Source organism: Lissotriton helveticus, chromosome 7, assembly GCF_964261635.1.
Source record: "Lissotriton helveticus chromosome 7, aLisHel1.1, whole genome shotgun sequence".
In the NCBI taxonomy this organism is placed as follows: domain Eukaryota; kingdom Metazoa; phylum Chordata; class Amphibia; order Caudata; family Salamandridae; genus Lissotriton; species Lissotriton helveticus.
Window position 1 is genome coordinate 134,397,884 of NC_136068.1, and position 18,420 is coordinate 134,416,303.

Here is an 18,420-nt window from a genome sequence, read left to right on the forward strand (position 1 = left end):
CTGACCCTGCACCCACCCACTCAACGCTCTCCACCAGGCCCCTGACCATGCACCCACCCACCCAACGCTCTCCACCAGGCCCCTGACCCTGCACCCACCCATCCAACGCTCTCCACCAGGACCTGACCATGCACCCACCCACCCAACGCTCTCCACCAGGCCCCTGACCATGCACCCACCCACTCAACGCTCTCCACCAGGCCCCTGACCCTGCACCCACCCACTCAACGCTCTCCACCAGGCCCCTGCACCCACCCACCCAACGCTCTCCACCAGGCCCCTGACCCTGCACCCACCCACCCAATGCTCTCCACCAGGACCTGACCATGCACCCACCCACCCAACGCTCTCCACCAGGCCCCTGACCCTGCACCCACCCACTCAACGCTCTCCACCAGGCCCCTGACCATGCACCCACCCACCCAACGCTCTCCACCAGGCCCCTGACCCTGCACCCACCCATCCAACGCTCTCCACCAGGACCTGACCATGCACCCACCCACCCAACGCTCTCCACCAGGCCCCTGACCATGCACCCACCCACTCAACGCTCTCCACCAGGCCCCTGACCCTGCACCCACCCACTCAACGCTCTCCACCAGGCCCCTGCACCCACCCACCCAACGCTCTCCACCAGGCCCCTGACCCTGCACCCACCCACTCAACGCTCTCCACCAGGCCCCTGACCCTGCACCCACCCACTCAACGCTCTCCACCAGGACCTGACCCCACCCACCCAATGCTCTCCACCAGGCCCCTGACCCTGCACCCACCCACCCAACGCTCTCCACCAGGCCCCTGACCCGGCACCCACCCATCCAACGCTCTCCACCAGGACCTGACCCTGCACCCACCCACCCAATGCTCTCCACCAGGCCCCTGACCCTGCACCCACCCATCCAACGCTCTCCACCAGGACCTGACCCTGCACCCACCCACCCAATGCTCTCCACCAGGCCCCTGACCCTGCACCCACCCACCCAATGCTCTCCACCAGGACCTGACCCTGCACCCACCCACCCAATGCTCTCCACCAGGACCTGACCCTGCACCCACCCACTCAACGCTCTCCACCAGGACCTGACCCTGCACCCACCCACTCAACGCTCTCCACCAGGCCCCTGACCATGCACCCACCCAGCGCTCTCCACCAGGCCCCTCACCCTGCACCCACAGTACCAAAAGTCCGGTTCCACTTAGATTCTAAGTTATTTTCTAAAGGCATATGTTTCTTTTACTTGGCATCTATCTAGGTTTTGGTTTTTTAAAGAACCTACGATTCTCTCTCCAACCCCTAGGTCGCTCTCACTCTTTCTCTGTCACTCTGTTACTCTCACTCCCATCTACTCATATGGTGGCCTCTGCACAGAAGCCGGATGGAAAACAATGTCCTGCCATCTACATAGCACTTAACCCTAATATCCATCTACCCTGCACTGCACCTTTCAGGTCTTTCACCTTTCCTTATTCATTTATGTCAAACTTTTTTCTCTCTCCCCTTGTGCCCTACTTTTCCCTCATCAATCTTTCCTTTTCACTCGAGTCGGGAGAGGCGATCGACGCAATATTAAAGAAGAGCAGAGGTGCGGTGCAGTACAACAGAGAATCACACCTTTGCTAACAAGCAAGAGTAGGGCAGGGAGGGACAGAGACGGCGTGTGGTGGAGAGGGCGGAGGACGGTGTGTGATGGAGAGGGCAGAGGACAGGGTGTGATGGAGAGGGACAGAGACGGCGTGTGGTGGAGAGGGACAGAGACGGCAGGTCTCCCCAAGGTAATGCAATCCTGCCGTGCGCGCGCTAGGCTTCTGTAACTGCAGTATGGCCCATTGTCATTCTGTGTGAGAGAATCGCCACAGACCGAATGACAATGGGGCTAATTGACAGACTGCAGGTCTGGGAGGAGCTGTTGAAGCCTCTTCATCACTTCAAAGAAATGTGAGATGGCCTCCAACAGCGAGTGCTGCTGACGGCATTTCTCCCCAGTATGTAGCGCTGCCCTGCACTTTCCCACATCGTGCCGCGGCGCCCCTGGCTCCTCATAACGGCGCACCAGGGCGCCGCGGCGCACAGTTTGGGAAACACTGGCCTAGAAGGAACTCATCCTGTTACTCAAGATTTCACAGACAAACTTGCAAATCATTACATGGACAAAGCAGACACGCTGGTCTCCTACTTCAAACAGAAACAAAGCACCTGCACTAACTCTTGCAAAACAACAATCCAAGAATACTCTAACCAAGCCTCTCCGTTACTTCCAACACATCTCACACGATGAATTTATGGACCTGGTCAAAGCAAGCAGGCCTGCAGACAGCCCTTCTGACCCCTGTCCAACACAAACTTTCAAGACCATTCTTTTAACAATCTCTGCTGCCACTCCAGTAAGAATCATCATAAACTATTCCTTCACTACCAGAATATTTCCAGAAGAACTAAAAGAAATCTCACACATGCCCTTTACTGAAGAAAACAAACTTGGCCCCGCTGAACCCTGACAACCACAGACCCATTACAAATGGACCTTTCCTGGGCAAACTGATAGAAAGAGCAGCGTTCGCCCCGATGTCACAATTCATTGAAAAGAATGACATACTTTCAGACTTCCAAACAGAATTCCGTCCGGGAAGAGGCACTGAATCTGCCCTCCTTGCCATCTGGGATGATCTGAAGAATACATTTGACCACAACAGGGTTGCTGCGCTAATCCTCTTGGACCTCTCAGCTGCCTTTGACATGGTTGACCATGACACTCTGAAACAAAGACTCTGTTAAGCCGGCATAGAGGGAACTGCTCTAGAATGGATCACGTCCTACCTTCAAAACAGAACGGTCATCTATACCCCACCTTTCTTGTCCAAACTGTACTCCACAAAAGCAGGGGTTCCTCAAGGTTCTATCATCTCACCCATGCTTTTCAACATCTACATGAAGTCATTACCAGTACTGATCAACAATTTTCACCTCATGTGCTATAACTTTGCAGATGACACGCAAATACTGCCAAGACATTGGAAAATCACCAATTTTCAGCTGTCTCAGAGCCGTGGATGACTTGGAGCCATCTCAAATTGAATGTTTCAAAAACGGAAATACTTACGTGTGGCGATTGGAAACATTACAACCCGCTTGCCGCATGGCCTAATGAACTGGGATCACCGATAAGCATGGGCGTAAAATCCGTTCCGCTCGCGGATTTTCGGCAAATTCGCAATCCGCGAACTCTCGCGAACTTGCCGAAAATTCGTAAAATCCGTGCGAAGCGGATTTTTTGCTTGGTCGCGCTTGCCAACTAGAATACTATACAATTTCGCGGGAGTAAACACTTGCGAATACGTAGATGCGGCGGGCAGCGACAATCTCGCAATTGCGAGATTGCAAAATTTGCAATTTCGCACAAGAAATCCACCAGCAGGCAGCATAAACTATGAAAATTATGATTTTTTTCAGAATAACTCCTCAGGGTGACATTTGCCTGCACTTTTGCTTTGCAAGGAGTCCATTTTTTTTGGGGGGGGGGGGGGGAAGGAAGTGTCCCACAGTCTCCAACTTCCTGTTCCTGTCCAGCAGGCTCCTCCCAGTGCTTTCTTCATGTGCTGGTCACTTTGATTTGGACCTTGACCTGGAAGGATTACTTTTTGTGGATGCTGCTGGATATTTGGATTTTTGCTAAACTGAAAGCACTCAGCAGGTGCAAAAGTTCAATCTTATCATTAGTAACCATTCCCTGTAGTGCTTCCTGAGGGGCCCCTTCAGAGTTTATTTGCCTACTTGCAACTATTCTATGACCCTGCTCTGACCCTCACAGCAGGCTCAGATTAGCTACAAGTATACAACAAAGGTCATGTTAAAAAAATTACACTGCAACAGAAAGCAATTACAGACAAAACTGAAAGCACTCAGCAGGTGCAAAAGTTCAATCTTCTCATTAGTAACCATTCCCTGTAGTGCTTCCTGAGGGGCCCCCTCAGAGTTTAGTTGCCTACTTGCAACTATTCTATGACCCTGCTCCGACCCTCACAGCAGGCTCAGAGAATAGCTACAAGTAGGCCACAAAGGTCCTGTGAAAAAAAATTGCACTGCAACAGAAAGCAAATTACAGATAAGGAAGCAGGTGCCAGCCAGACTGGAAGTTTAAATTCAGTGACACATTAATCAACCCCAAATTAATTCATGTCAGTTGAAGCAGGGCAGGTGTGCTTGCTTTTTTTCACCCCCATAATCTACAGTGATAAACCAACCAGAGAGTGGCAGTGATGTACCAGAGGGTGGCATGGGTGTACCAGAGGGTGGCAGTGGTGAAACAGAGGGTGCTGTGAACCTGTGATGATGAACCAGACGTAGAAACAACATAGTCGCGGCCGTTGCGAGCCGACAAGTAAGTTCGCATTTGCGAACTGGTACACAACCCTCGCGAACTGGCAGAAATCCTTGCGAACACAAAAAAAACCAAAAAATCCGCAAATTCGCGAGGGTTCGCGGATTTTGCAGATTGCGAATCCGTAAATACGCAAGTTCGCGGATTGCCAATTTGCAAAATCCGCCCATGCTTAATCACCGACTAAAGTATCGAAGGAAGTAAGAAACATCGGAGTGACCATGGACTCCAAGCTATTGATGAATGCCCAAGTGGACAAACTAGCAAGATCAAGTTTTGTCACTATAAGAACGCTGCAATGAATTTTTCCCTCCTTTGGGATTTCCATACAAGGTCCAAGCTACCATCTCCCTTGTTCTGTCCAAACTCGATTACGCCAATAGCCTCTACAACTGATCACCTTTAACGACCATGAAAAGACTACAACGGATTCAGAACTCAGCTGCCAGACTACTCTTGCATATCAAACCGGGAGACCACATCTCCCCTGCCATGAAACCACTGCATTGGTTACCGTTTGCCTGAAGATCCACGTTCAAGCTGCTTTCTATCACCCACAAAGCAATACATGGAATGGGACAGCTCTTCATCAGGAATAAAATCACCAAACACATTCAACAGAGGAACCTCCGCTCTAAAGGAGCATCTCGCCTCAAAATCCCAAGATACAAAAAAAAAACATGGGTGGCACATCCTTCTCGGTTCAAGCAGCCAAACTATGTAACTCTTTACCCCTCCCCAACATAAGATCCACAGACTTTCACCTTATCTTCAAAAAACTACTCAAGAATTGGCTCTTCCCCAAATAAGCACCATACGCAAACAGAAATTTACAGCATATACCTCTGTTTATAAGCATTTGTTTTCACTATAGATATGTACCTATTGCTTTGTATAAACATGTAGAATAATTATGTTGAGAGAAAAAAAAAATCATCTTTGGTCTACATGTACTTACTTCCATTGTGCATCTATGTACCTTCCATGTACTTTTATCTGTCTGTTACTTTTCTCCTGAAAAAGCATATCCAGTGCACTACCCCAGTTCTCATCCTGTGCCTCTATCAATATATTTAAGCTACATATACTTACCTCCTTTATGTATCTATATACTTTCAATGTATTTATGGATCTATATATTTATCACTTTTTTCTAACTTAGCATTTCCAATGCACTACCCTATTTCTCAGCCTATACTTTTCTCAATCTATCTTCTAGCCCAACTTTCTGACTCATCTCAAACTTTTCTACTACTCTTTCCAATGCACTACCCTATCTCCCATCCTATACCTTTCATCAATATATCCTCTACTTCCACTCTTTCATTTATCCCAAACCCCATACCACTACTATGATCCCCAAAATAACCCTTTCTAGACTTTCCTACTCTACCCCTCCTTGCATCATCTGACACCTTTTACTATACCGATCCCCTAAAACAAACCTTTCTAAACTCTTCTCTGATTCCTCCCCTCCAAAATTCCTTTTTACTCATCCAAATACTCCCCCCTACTGCTAAGACATTAAAAAAAGAAAAAAAATCCTTCACTCTTTTATCCCTCCACTATCCTTTTCAATCAAAATCAACAGACTAACATGTTCACTTCTCAAATTCCATATTCAACTATACTAATTCACTAATTATCCTTTATGGGTTCCAGAGTAGCGTGCTACTCGCCAATAAAGCGTCTTAACACCCCATCAGGGTTACAAGCGCTATATAAACCTTTTCCTTTTTTTACCTCTCCCCAACCCTTCTCAATCCAAGTAACTGACTAACACTTCCACCACTAAATTTACTTTCATGTTTCACCATACTAATTCAACACTAATACTGAGTAGCGTGCTACTTGCACTTTAAAACCCCATCAGGGGTAGCAAGCGCTATAAATACAAACCTCTGTCCCTCTTCTATCCCGCCACCTACCCGTCTCTAGCCAAATAACTGAATAAGATATCCACTACTCAAATTACTTCATATTTACTATACTAATTTTCAGCACTAATCCTTTATGGGTTCCGGAGAAGAGCACTTCAACACCCATCAGGGGTAACAAGTGCTATATGAATGCAAACCTTTCTTCCCCTTTTATCCTTCCGCTTTCCTTCTCACTCGAAATAACGGACTAATATCCACCACTGAAATTACTTCATATTTCACCATATTAATTCACCAATAATCCTTTAGGGGCTTCCGGAGTAGCGTGCTTCAACACCCCATCAGGGGTAACCAGCGCTATATAAATACAAACGATTTTTCCTCCTGTATCCTTCTGCTCTCATTCCAAATAACTGACTAACCTATCCACCATTTAAAACGTACTTGCATGTTTTACTATACTAATTCAACACTAATCCTCTATGGGTCCCGGAGTAGCGTTCTACTCGCCGAAAAAGCGCTTCGACGCCTCGTCAGGGGTAGTAAGCGCTATAAAAACGTTGTCCTGTACTTGCACGATACAGCATGTGAGCCATCTCCAAATTGTGCAAGACTTGTATAACTGACTGACTTAGAAACCAGTAACTGATTCAGTCTGTCCATGTGTCCTTCCGTCCTATGTTGTTTGACCCTTTAAACTAAATGCGCCAGAGCTCTTCCCTTAAGACTCGGTGACGAACCCTGCATGACCCAATTTAAGTATAACTATTCTCTAAACACCACTGCCGTACAATGAGTGTATCAGAACGACCAGAAAGTAGAATAAGGCACCCACATGTCCTTTAGTGAGAGACACTATTAGAAGCGCAAATTGATACATAAGCATCTGCTTCATTCATTAATAAGTAACTTTTCTTTTGAGAAACTGAATGTAACTATTTGGTATACTAAATCGAACAACGTTGCAAAATATACAACCTGCTGCAACCCTCAACTAAAACTGAAAATTAGCTCCACCATGGAGTAGTAACCTAGCTGCAAAGCACTTCCATGACTTGTCAGGGATATTTAGTGGTTTATGAATATACAATCCAATATTCACGTCATTAGGGTCCTTTAGAGTATTTTTTTGTCACTAGCAAGATCTTTCGACGGTAAGGGTGTTTTTTTTTTTTTATTGCTACAATACCAACATGACACCTCCTGCACAGATATATTTTGATTTTTCAAGCAATTTTGATTATGCATCCAAAATCAATGTTCTTATATAGCACAACAGGCTAGGCTATACTTCTATCTGAAAACTCTACCCCGTCCCAGTCAGTCTTATAAGACCCAAAGACTTAAAGCAGCCCAATCTCCACCACTGCCAAGAAAAGGTTAACAAGGCTGTAGATTGAGGCCAGTGACAAGTACATTTTAAAAGAAAAGTCTATGTTGGAGGCTGTAGTGGTTAGAAGGAATGGGGACCCCTTCAATAAATTACGGAAAAACAATAGTTTCTAGGTAAAGATGAAGGCATTCAGGTTTTCAGCCTGTACAAGAACAGTATATTAAAGAATCCTTTCTTTTTCTCAGCATGCGAAGGTGGTGTCAATAAAAAATGCCCCTATCCCAGTTGTAAAATGGCAAGGCCAGAGGCTCTAGTGAGGCTTTGAGTGAAAATAGGGAATGCATTGTAGTGCACTTTGTGGCGGTGCATGATGGACTGAAGGTGCGAGTACTCCGGAGTTGTAGGCTCTTGTACTCCCCTCACATTGTTGTGACAATGCAGTCTAGAGAAGCTGCAGCTTTGAGTGAGGGTGGGACTTGCCTTTCCAGTGCCTCGTCATGTAGTTAGACTGAAGCACTAGAGCAGGGTTCTCCAAACCGGTCCTGGAGGGCCGGATCCATGCCAGATTTTTAAAATAACTACATGTATCTAAATGGGGATATGCAAAAAATCTGGCATGGATCCGGCCCCCCAGGACCGGTTTCGAGAACCCTGCACTAGAGCATTAGAGGCTACTGAAGTAGAAAGGCGCTTCAGCCGAAAGGGTGCAGAGCCTATTCACACTGGGGCGATTCACAAAAGCATTTGTAAATATGGGAAGTAGCACCACAAGAGAACTCTTAGTTACTCTTATCTGCCTTTGTAATTGAGCCCCAAAACGTTTGAAAATGGGAATATTTAAATATAGAATTAGTCCAGCCTTTGCTTTTTCTAAGACTGATTCGAACATGTCCGGGCGGATTCACCAAGGTGTGTAAGAGTATGCAAAAGAGTGCTGTACTACTTCTTCCTATACAGCTATAAGCTTTTCGCAATTGCTACCACAGTATCACAGCATTGAATTAGCAGCTTATCCACTCAAGTTTTTGTCCTTCAGATAGTTGAAGTCCTTTTAAGCCTATTATAAATTTAGGACTTCAAGAACCAAATTGCAACTAATAAGCTGGCCTTGAGGAAATACTAAAGCATGAAATCTGTAAACCTGAGAGCTCAGCCCTATTAAAGTGCTGCTTCTAGTAATGAGGGATGCTGTTGCAATTCAGGTGCCAATCCATGACTTTCAGTGGGTGAGGTTCTAATATTAAAGTTATGGTGTAGTTCATTGCAAACTTGCAGGGGCTTAGCTCTGTCCTTTCATAGGTGTTTGAATTTGATTGAATAGGACAGCAATGAACTGCCAGAATTATACCTCATACAGTTCAGAGCTAGTCTACAGGCTACACAAACCCCCAGGAGGTCTCGCACCTAGCGGTGCAGTGCATAGCACTACTCGCGCAGCATGAGACTTTTGTATGGGGGTTGGAAATGGAGCTAGGAATCACGCCCACTCGTGCGTGTCCGATTCCTTTTGGGCCCGCTATTGACCTTTGTGTGCGTCTTTATGAAAGACTGCACGCAATTGGCCAAAGGCAGGCGCATTGCTCCGCCCATGGCCTATTGGTGTCTATTACGCGCACCGCCGGTCATGTTTCAATTATCGTGCCCAGACACGGGCGCGATAATTGAAACCACATGGCTCGCTGTGGCGCGCGCCCGCCTCGCTGTTTTTTTATTTTTATTTTATCCATTTCACGGAAGCAAGTAAATGAAAGAAGGAAAGAGAGGTGGTCTGCTCGCGCGCACAACTCGTTTCATTTTCATGCTATTCGTCCGATTTGGGATTTGGAATCGGCTCTTCGTATTTTCTTTTGGAGAAGAACAAGGAAATGGGAGGTTCTTTTCCTTTGGTCACGCTCTGCCCACTTGTCCCGGCTTCGCTCTACCTCCACGCACTTTCCTCTGCTCCACAGAACGCACGAAAGGCTTAATGGATTAATATCGTCCGTGTACAGTTTCACCAGATTTGATATGCGCCCCTAACCCCCCCCCCCCCCCCCCCCCCCCCCAAGACACTACTTGCACTATGGGCTTTTTCCCTTAGATGAAAGCATTTACAATGTGTCTGAATTGAGATATACATCGGGTCGCTCACAAAAAAGCATAACCGTGCTCGTGACTTTCTAGACCCCAAAAGGCGGCGTGCTCCCAAAGGCCACGAGGAACACAGCCTATCTGAGCACAAGGACACACTGAGGACAACCTGCTTCGAAGCACTCAAGGTTACCCGCACACGACACAGGAAGGGAGCGCAGACGGGTGTCCCGTCAATGTCAGTTGGGACGAATACACGTAAATTAGGTCACATTCTTTGAAGCTACAATCTATATGGGCAACGAACGAATATTCATTCCATTGGACACATCTACCTAAATATGTATGAAGGCAGCACTGCACATGATAAAGTACGTTCTGTCAGAACAAAATACAACTACACAAGAACTTCAAAATGAATGTGAAAAAAAACCTGGTCTGACAACTTCGTAGTGGGAGCGGTTTAACTCTACTTCGTCACGGGCACTACACAAACAATAAGGAAATTTTTTTTAGCTTTTCAATTACTAAACTACAGGTGGGTTTAGGCTACGGTTCTTTAAAGTAAAGTACAAAAAGCATTGGAAGTATAACTTAAGTGTATTTTTTTAATTTGGTCATATTTTCGAAACTTGTATGGATAAAAAGGCAAACAATGTGTACGAGAGTGGTTGAAGTACATGGTGTGTGTGTGTGTGTGTGTGTGTAGAGAGGGAGGGACGCAATGCCATTGTGTGAGGGGCCAAACAGGCGAATCTGAGAATGACACGGTTGGGCCATAATACACTAGTAACCACAGATGCGCATCGGACGCATGTACGTATCTACCTGTACAGATGTTGGAGCTGGTCTTTCCGAAGAAGTGCTGTGGTGGAGTGGAGTACAGTGGTGCCTCACAGAGGATCCCTGCTGGGGGCCTCCCACTGACAATAGATGCCACAGAAGCACATTGCTATTGTGGTATTTTTGCCCGCTTTTCAAGGCAGCGTTCAAGCGAGGCCAGGGCAGCCTTCCTTCACCAGAAGGGCTCTGTGCTAGGCTGCGCCCCTACTCGCCCCTTGTTCCCCATGCCCGGGCTTAGCATTTGCCTGCACGAGGACGACGCAGGCCCGCCTGTCTGTGTGTTTGTGCTTTGTCTGTCTAGACTTTTGAAATCTCAAGTTTGGGGCCCCTTCACTGCACTCTAACTTGGTGCAAGACTGGGGAACCTGAGTCCTAGTGAAGGAGAGCGCGCACCGTGGCCACACCCCAACAGTGCTGCGCAGCCCCACCCCCCTAGTGGTTCTCGCTGTGGGGCAGAGTGGTGCCTCTGCTGCCAGCCGCATCTGGAGACCACACCTTTCCCATGAATTCCCCCCACTTTCACCTTTTCTTCCACAGCCCCCCGTGGCTCCCAGCCCTCTCCGACAAGCATGTGAGCTGCGCAGAGTTGAACCCACCGCCGCCGGACTGCTCACCAGAGCTACTACAGGGAAGAAAACAAACAGGAGTAAGAATCAGTAAAGAGGAGAGAAATTTAGCAATACAACTTTGTGAAGTTAGAAGTATTTTATGTGCACACACCTATAGTGGGGCCCAAGCACGTTGACGCTGCTTTCTTTTGAAAAGAGCAGCACAAACTTCAAGTTCATGTACTTGTGCGCCGTATTTATCAAGCAGCCAAGCTTCTCCCGATGTGACGTTAAAGTAATAAGCCTTGACCGACTCTGCGAGGAACAATCATGACCACAACTTCATGATGGTGTTATTTTAAGTACTGATAACTTTAGTCTCAACTTTTGTTAGAATATATTGCCGATTCAATTGGCCTTCCCACTGGAACCCGTGACGCGCCATCTCAATAAGTGGTTGCAGGTGGCTTGAGGTGCAGGGAGAGTAATGGGTTGTAGAATATCTACTTGTAAAATAACGCATCGACGACCAGGGGATGATACCATGGCGCATGCCCATTGGCATCTCTGAAGTTTGGAGGACAGGGTCATGTGGGCTATGTCCAAGTTCTATTTGTCATTGTCTGTACATTCCCTTTCCACCCACCCCCCACTATAGTTGTTGAATGTCACCCCATGCCCTGAGGAGAAGCAGGAAAAAGCACAGAAACCGTACATTGCAACATTACCTTTCACTGCAAATGCAGCGCTTATTATTTAAAACAATACACGAGCATCCATCCATCCGTCCGACCGCCTGTCTATCTACACGTGCCCCCATAAAAATCACTTCTGGAGACTCAATTAGAGACGCCACTGGGCTTGCCTGCCTTTAGAGAGGTATTCTGAAGGGGTGAGTGAGGCGGGCTAGCTTTCAAAACATCCCACATCTGCGTGGGAACAAGTGCATCTTTACCCTGGGCTGCTGCCCTCAGGCTGGGAACAGAACTCTACTTCTGTATAGTAAGTACAACTATTTGGTTAATAGAGGCTAACCGCTCTAGTTTCAAAGCTTTTTAACAGGTGCTGTTGCCCAATGGTTCTTATTGATTTAACCGGAATGGTGAAAAGCTGAGTTGTTCTGCTGGGCTCTGAACCCATGACCGTCAGTTCTCTGCGTCGGTTAATGAGATGTGTGACAAATGCTGGTATTCGAACCCCTCCCTGACAGGTGCATGACACACATTTGTATCTCGGTAGCGGATGATGAAAGGCTGAGTGCGCCAGCTAGGATTCGAGCCCCTGCCTGTGAGATGGCACTTCGATCTTTATGAAATATCAAATGTGGAGCGGGCGTGTTGGATTTGATAATGTGATCGTCACTCGGATCGCTGTAGTGGACGCATTCCTAACTGGGGCATACGTCCATAGAGAAGGTTATTTTATCTGCTTTATCCATACATGGTTTTGTTGCTTGTTCAACGACAAACCCAGCATACAAATGGATGCTTCGTTCAGATGGATGAGCTTGTGGGTAACATTTTTCATAGCACAGTCACGGAATGCATGCGTTCTGGGATCTCGCAACAGAATCCCACTTTATAGTGCATTATACATTCAACAGCCTTCTGTTGCATGAAATGGCGTGCTTTGTTTTTCAGAGCATCGCGTGGACATACACGTTGGTTACGTTTTAAAAACACACTTCAGCGTGCATATGTTTTCTTTAAATCTGGGAATGCTTTGGCCCAGCAGCTTAGTCATCTGAAATATTTTCACAAAAGCACGGCAAAACAAGCACTGACAAAGCTTAAACGCTGTCAACTGACACCAGATCTTTTGCAGTTGCCAGTGCTTGTTTTAAAAATGGATTGGTAGTTGCCACCTTGTGCCAGTGAGGTAAAAATCAGATAAGGCACTGAGTGATTCTGCTCCATTGTCTCAGGAATGGCTGCAGGAGAGCGGGGGAGCAGGGAACAAGCTGTGCTGTAGTCTACAGTAACAAACACACAACACAGGACTGCCCCTTTCAGTACAAGCAAGGCATGCTAGCTGACACTCATTTCCTCTCATTTCAATAACTGCAGGTTGACATGAGTCTGCATTACTGTTCCTTTCCATCATCCAGTGCATGTGTGCCACTTCCTACAGCCATTCAAAAAAACGTGAATTCCCATTACGAAGTACAGGCCAGGCCTCCCATTCAATAGAAACCTAAGACCATTACTGGTACAAAAGGGGGTGGTGATGGACGGAGCATCTAAATCAATCAAACACTCACACCCAGTCAAAAGATATGGGTTTGATCCATCACCGTTCTTTAGCCCACTCTGCCACCCCAGTTCAGACATGGCTATATGCAAATCAGTCTGACCCTGTGCCTCATGGGAACAGTCCAGCCCGAACTGCCAAGCCATGCCTTCCCTGGACTGGAAACAAGCTTCCGAGGACCGGTTTCTGGCATTACAGCCGTCTTCAGCCCGGCTTGCTTGAATCCAGTGGCAAAGTGAGCAAGGGACTCACGTCTGAGCATACCCTGCCACACTTATGGCGGCCAAAGCGGTACAAAAGGGGGTGGTGATGGACGGAGCATCTAAACCAATCAAACACTCACACCCAGTCAAAAGATATGGGTTTGATCCATCACCGTTCTTTAGCCCACTCTGCCAGCCCAGTTCAGACATGGCTATATGCAAATCAGTCTGACCCTGTGCCTCATGGGAACAGTCCAGCCCGAACTGCCAAGCCATGCCTTCCCTGGACCGGAAACAAGCTTCCGAGGACCGGTTTCTGGTATTACAGCTGTCTTCTGAGCACATAGCTGCCACTCCTGTCGGACATTTCATAAATAAGCAACTATCTGTAAACCAGCAGATCTGGCAGAGGCAAGCTGGTACAATGGTTATTTTTTAGGTCTTGCCTGAGCCAGCGCGCATGCGCTGCCCTGCGAGCCTTCTTGTAAACACTTAAAACTTCTATATGTGGGTCTCACTCCGCCCACATACTTTGACACATTCGATTGGCCTTTGCATGTGGCTTTCAATATGGAAAGCATGCACATGGCCAAAGATGGGTGTATGTCCTGCCTTTCCTCAGAACTTTCACTCCCATGGCCTAGGGGTCTCGGGAGCGAGCAGAGACGCGCATTGCTCCCTGATTGTTAACTTGCCTTCTGCAGCCGCGCTTGTTTAGCTTTTAGCCCATCGGAAGATAAGGTGTTTTGTCAGACTCAACCAATAAATCCATCTGGATTCATTAATGCGAATTCCAGTTGTTTGTCACCTTAGCGGTAACTTATCAATTGGGCATTAAATAATGTAAAGCACAAATGTAGTAGCCACTTTAAAAAGAGCCCAAAAAAATAATTTTCAGTTTGTCTCATCATTATTAAACATTTTGAAATGCAAATAAAAATGCAACCCCAATAGCTCACACTTTCAGTAATGCGAGACCAATTGCATTGCAAATGATTGATAAAGCTTGGACATCACACACTGCAGCAAATGTGCAGGGGTCCTAGAACTTATTGATGCTGGCTTCCGACATCAGACTGATCCTTCGGCAATAAGGACCTTTAACACATTAGCTTTTTGTAAATAGAAGTGTTATATCAAGTTTCACAAACCACATAGTCTGATCTTGCACAGCAAAGTTTTCCCTGAAAATATACAGAATGTAAAGGTTTGAACTGAAGATAGCCCTATTTTTGGCAACCCAGAGCATAGTTATTCATCAGATGACAGTAGCAATATTTTACCAATTACACTGCTTATAATGCATGGTTAGTCGAACATAACCTAGATCACCAAGTGATCCAGGAATGCTTTGAGATTGTGGAAAGAGTTTGGATTCTGCTTGTATCTGTGTCCTTTTACCTCCATCACCCATTCTTTGAAGGCTGCGTGAGCATATTGTATTCACACTATGGGGCTCTGGAAGCACCTTTATTCTTCATGACACTGCTGCACAGACAAGTATTGTACGTTTCCTTATTTGTAATTTGTATCCTACTAGGAAGCCCTGTATGGGTCAATATAGTGAACTTAAGAGGTACATTTTGTTTAGGACTCTTAAATTCTAAGTATTCATGACCACAAATGATTTATCTTTCCCACTTTAAATTGCATAAAACTGTTTAATGAGGCCATTTGGTGAGTGATGCCACAGTACAATTCAAACCCCATCTGCCATCACACAAAGAAATATTCTTGAGCTCCTGTTAGTGGTTATAATTAGCGATGCAGGACTGGGTTAGAACGTCTCTTCCTCTACACTGGATGGCACCTTTCTGCTTTGTGTACTGGTCCAGTTGAAGAGTCCACAGTATTATTTGGGACAAATGGTGCTTTCTGTATACTTGTCACGTCTTTAAATGTCTGAATAACCAATCCGCATCGGGAGTGTGACAATTTAACTTTCAAAAAGTATTTGTTGAAGCATCGAACAATCTCCGTAACAGAATTTGTTTGAGCTAGAACTCCATTTTGTTTGTTAAAATCTGTAAATTATCTAGTTGGTGGATTGTGGTAAATGCAGTGAATTTACGTTTATGCAGAAAAGGTTTGGGCCAATGGCCTGGGTTACGGCTATGGCTTTGTGTGTAATCTGTGTGCCACTTAAGTCTTTCCATCTCTTATTTTCTCCCTTTGTCTTTTACACACTCACTTTCATTAACTTTGTCTCAATCCTACCAACACTGTGCTGTAAAAGGGGTGTTTCCTTGCAATGAGGCGTTACCATAATTGGTAGGCCATTCTATGGGCTAGTCATTAGCATTTTCTCACCTCGTTGTCCAAACTGCCTCCATCTCTCAGAAAAACAAACTTTGGCTACCAACATCTTTTTTGTCTCTGTAGTGTTATTGCCCAATTTTATAGAACCAATATGCGAACTCTGGGCAGAATCCTTCTGCATCCCGTTTCTCTTCCACATAGACACAACTGTATCCTGCTCAGTTGCAGCCACTGACGGGTAGACTACGACCTCCCTGTACTACAGTCAGGGTACACTGTAATTAGGTGTGGCTTCCATCTCTCATCTCTGCCCACCCTTTCATGTACTTCTCATGATCAACAATGGAGAAATTTGCTGTGCATGGAGACCTCAAGCTCTTCTAGTGCCAGAAGACTAGAAGTTCTAGCACAGAGTTCAAAACACTTAACGTTTGAGTCCGATCCACACTAAACTTTAGAGTGAAAATGGCAATTTAGTAACTGAAAGCTCTGGGACCATGAGAGTAAGAACAATAGTGTTCGCTAACTGGATTGAAAGTTCTTTGCTGCAGCTGAGCTGATGTATACCACAGCAGAGCAAGAGGTGATGCACTGAAGACGAGAACTCTGTGCAGTATACACTTGCTGTCACAACCTTTGAAATTGCAGTGCCCCTGCAAGAGGCTAAAACAGGAAACCCAAGCAGCCCTGGCAATTTTGTTGGATCAGCTTCCGGGGAAAGGATAGGGTTGCAAGTGTGAAAAGTGTGAAGCACTGCTGCTTCTGTTACTGGGGGCCTATATTGCAGCACCTCTGCAAGATAGGCCCCCAGTAACTAAACTGCCCCTCCACCTCTGCTAAACCAGCCCCCAGCCTACCGGGCAAACGCCCAATGCCGGCTACAGCCAGTCCGGCTCTGTGCTGAAACTGTTTCATATGAGTGGTTGCGGCACGTAGTTCTAGTAGGTTAACAACCTGTTTGAATCTGATTGACTAGTAAGATGAGAGCAAATGGTGTCCGGTATGAGACAAAAAAGAATGTCATACATCTGGGCAAGAAGTGCCCAGATGAATGGGACTGGAAAGGAAAGACGAGGAAATGTGGAGGTTATTAAAGGGAGTTGGTTGGGGGGAGATTGGCATAGTGGAAAGCAAACTTCCATTCCTTTATATTGTTTCTAAAGGGGCACATCAATATTGGAACCCTAAACCCCTTTTAAAATGAAGTTCTGGCTATGTGCCTGTTCTAATGGTACACAGCTATCCTCAAATGACTAACCTATATATGCCACACTATAACCAAGCACACATCCATGCATACTATTCCTCCAGTGCACAGTCTGATAAGCTGCAAGTGCAGGCAGTGGTATGACCTGCCAGCTCTGTACCTTGAATCTTTCAGCTTAAGGCTGTCTCTTCATTTAACTGTATCCTACCTTTATTAGCAAAAGTGTATCCTAGAGGTGAGCATCAATTGTAGAGACTGTTTGGCAAAGGACTACTTTGATAAAGCCAGAGTCCACAGGGACATTATGACTTCTGTTTGTATAGCTGATCTGCTACATGTACTTAAAAGTATTTTTATATTTCCTTTTATGTTCAGATTACTATTCTTTTTCCATGAGTCGTTTAAGATTTACCTGAATAAATTTGTTTTTCACACCCCATACAAGCTGATTTACCGATAGTCTGTGTGACTAGTTAACACTCAAAAGGCAGAGGGCTATTCATAACAGAACAGTCACATCTTTCCAAGCAATTGCATTCATATGTTAGCACTATTCTAAGGATCCTCTCCACCTTTATTTTAAATAGCTTGTTATTGAACTATCCTGCTAGTTTAAGATGCTGGGGAGTATTGGTGACTATTGACTTAGTAGCATGCCACCTTAATGGTCTTATATTGTTTACTTGTATAATGACAGTACTACTCTGTTTCTTATGTAAATATGGGGATGATATTTTGAGCTTGGCATTCACTAGTTATGTGCATTGAAATTGCCAATTAATTTTTAGGCTGTGCCTGTAGGATTAAAAGGAGACCTTTGTTGGTTAGTTTATAAAATCTGTTTTGGCTCTGTCTACAGAAAGCTATGAGCGCAACACTTTTCCTCAGTCAGGGACGCATCCTGTCTGTGTACTACAAATGACTTTAACTTTTTGTCCTAGTTGGTGAGAATAGCCAAGGTATTGGGCACAGAGGATCTCTATGACTACATTGACAAATACAACATAGAACTGGACCCACGTTTCAATGATATCCTTGGGAGGTAAGTGATTCCCCCGCCCTTCCCTGATTCAGGTCGTTTTTGTGAACTTGAGCTCATTGTCTTTTTTTTTTTTTTACTTTTCCCTAAATATGTGATCACAAACCAAATTGGATTTTCAAAAACTCTAAATCAGACTTTGCAAGTTTTCAGGTATTCAGTAATGTTGCCTCTGGGTTAATATATGGCGTTTTATTTGTTTGGAAATTATAACTATTGTATCTAAATGGAAACTTTTATCTTAGCATGGTTTGGTGAGGGAAATGTGGGTAGGAAAGAGGGTGTTGCTGGACAGCTGTATGATGGGTACAAGATAGGGAGAAAGCTTTTGACCGAAACTGGTTTAATTGCCAGTTTTAAATGTAGCCAAACGGCACAGGGGTAAGCTTGTCACTTGTATTGCTTGGGGCTG

The 18,420-nt window shown here is 45.7% G+C and overlaps 1 protein-coding gene across 2 annotated transcripts in view; it reads left to right on the plus strand.

The window, feature by feature from the left end:
* The window catches only part of CSNK2A1 (casein kinase 2 alpha 1), a 111,090-nt gene that overhangs the window by 70,753 nt on the left and 21,917 nt on the right, over positions 1-18,420 (plus strand). For both annotated transcript variants that reach the window (XM_078651725.1, XM_078651727.1), the window contains exon 10: positions 17,911-18,011. In XM_078651725.1, the coding sequence (XP_078507851.1) occupies positions 17,911-18,011 (101 nt within the window). The remainder of the gene's footprint in view (positions 1-17,910; positions 18,012-18,420) is intronic.